Genomic DNA, 1261 nt, shown 5'->3' with positions numbered 1-1261 from the left:
GGAGGCGGGGGCGGTGCGGAGGGGAGGGGGAAGCAGCCTGGAAGGAGCGCTCCTCCCAGGGCAGTGGGCACCTACCCGCCTTCATCATGTCACTGCCTTCCACTGCCTTCATGGGGCTGCTGGAGACCCTCTTGTCAGCTGGAGATGGAGAGGAGAGACGACCCCCTGAGCCAAAACGATCGCCTGGTGTGCCCATGGGTCAGGCCCCAGGGAGGGCAGCGTGTACCCCTATGGCTGGTGCCTGGGATGGGCTCCCCCACCGCAGGACACCACTGCCCGGGAGGGGACTTGGGGACAGGGCTCTTGTCTGTCTCTCCCCACCCATCTGGCCCCAGCCTTAGGGCAGCAGGAGGGGATGGTTGGCGCTGAACCATGGCTGAAGGGAATCAGGATTCACCTACCCTTAACTGTGCCCAGGGGACTCTGCAAAACAGAAGGGAGAGGTTATAGAGTTGCTGGGACCCGCCACAGACCCGCTGCCTGCACACCCACCACCCATCCATCCCCACCAGGGCCAGGGACCCCGAGCCCACTGCTGGCAGCCCTGCCCATGGGCAGCAGCCGTGCCCACCTTCTGCGCGTTGGGGACAGCCTCAGCCTTCTCCTCCTTGGCTGCTGCCTCTGCCAGGTTCTCCTTGGTCGAAGCCACTGAGCTGCTGTTCTCCAGCGTCTCCAGCTCCTTCTCCAGCCTGCAGGGAGAGTCAGGGCTGAGAGGCCGAGGGGAGCGTGGGACAGGTAGCTGGGGTGCAGGCAGCCACAGCAGACCTGTGAACACAGGCCAGTGACAGTGTGGGGGAGAGGAGAAACACAAATTGTCCCCGGGCTCATGGGGTGCAGGGAGAGACAGGCTCTGGCATGGCTGTCACTGTCTCTCTGCAGGAGAAAACCCAACGGGCTCAGCACCAAGTGGATGGCAGAGACCACGCCGTGGGCACTGGGCAGGGGGACTGACCCCTGCACACTTGTGGTCCCTCACTTGGTGGCCAGAGCGAGGCTGCTCCATCATCGTTCTGCTCCCGCACGTGTCACCCAAAACCTGGTTGAGCTTTCCATGAGGGCAACCTCCTGTTTCCAGCCACAGCCTAGCAGCACAGCCCCACTGGGATGCAGCAGAAGTCCGGGGAGTCCCCATGCATTGGCGCGGCAGCAGCTGCCCCCGGCAGAGCTCCCCCGGGCTCCTCACACGGCGCCGGCGGAGGAATGCACCGCGCCATTAGCCGGACACACAGGCCCCTTCGTGCCTGACCCTTCTCTCTCCCGG

The 1261-nt window shown here is 64.7% G+C and overlaps 1 protein-coding gene across 1 annotated transcript in view; it reads right to left on the bottom strand.

Moving 5' to 3' along the window:
• Positions 1 to 1261, bottom strand: part of PALM (paralemmin) — an 8211-nt gene that overhangs the window by 6190 nt on the left and 760 nt on the right. Inside the window, exons 2-4 of the mRNA XM_017743806.1 lie at positions 572 to 689; positions 402 to 423; positions 76 to 138 (exon numbers count right to left, since the gene is read on the bottom strand). Of these exons, the coding sequence (XP_017599295.1) occupies positions 76 to 138; positions 402 to 423; positions 572 to 689 (203 nt within the window). The remainder of the gene's footprint in view (positions 1 to 75; positions 139 to 401; positions 424 to 571; positions 690 to 1261) is intronic.

This window comes from Corvus brachyrhynchos, unplaced genomic scaffold (genome assembly GCF_000691975.1).
Source record: "Corvus brachyrhynchos isolate BGI_N302 unplaced genomic scaffold, ASM69197v1 scaffold219, whole genome shotgun sequence".
Lineage (NCBI taxonomy): Eukaryota > Metazoa > Chordata > Aves > Passeriformes > Corvidae > Corvus > Corvus brachyrhynchos.
The sequence above is the reverse complement of the archived record's forward strand: the minus strand, read 5'-3'. Positions and strand labels throughout refer to the sequence as shown.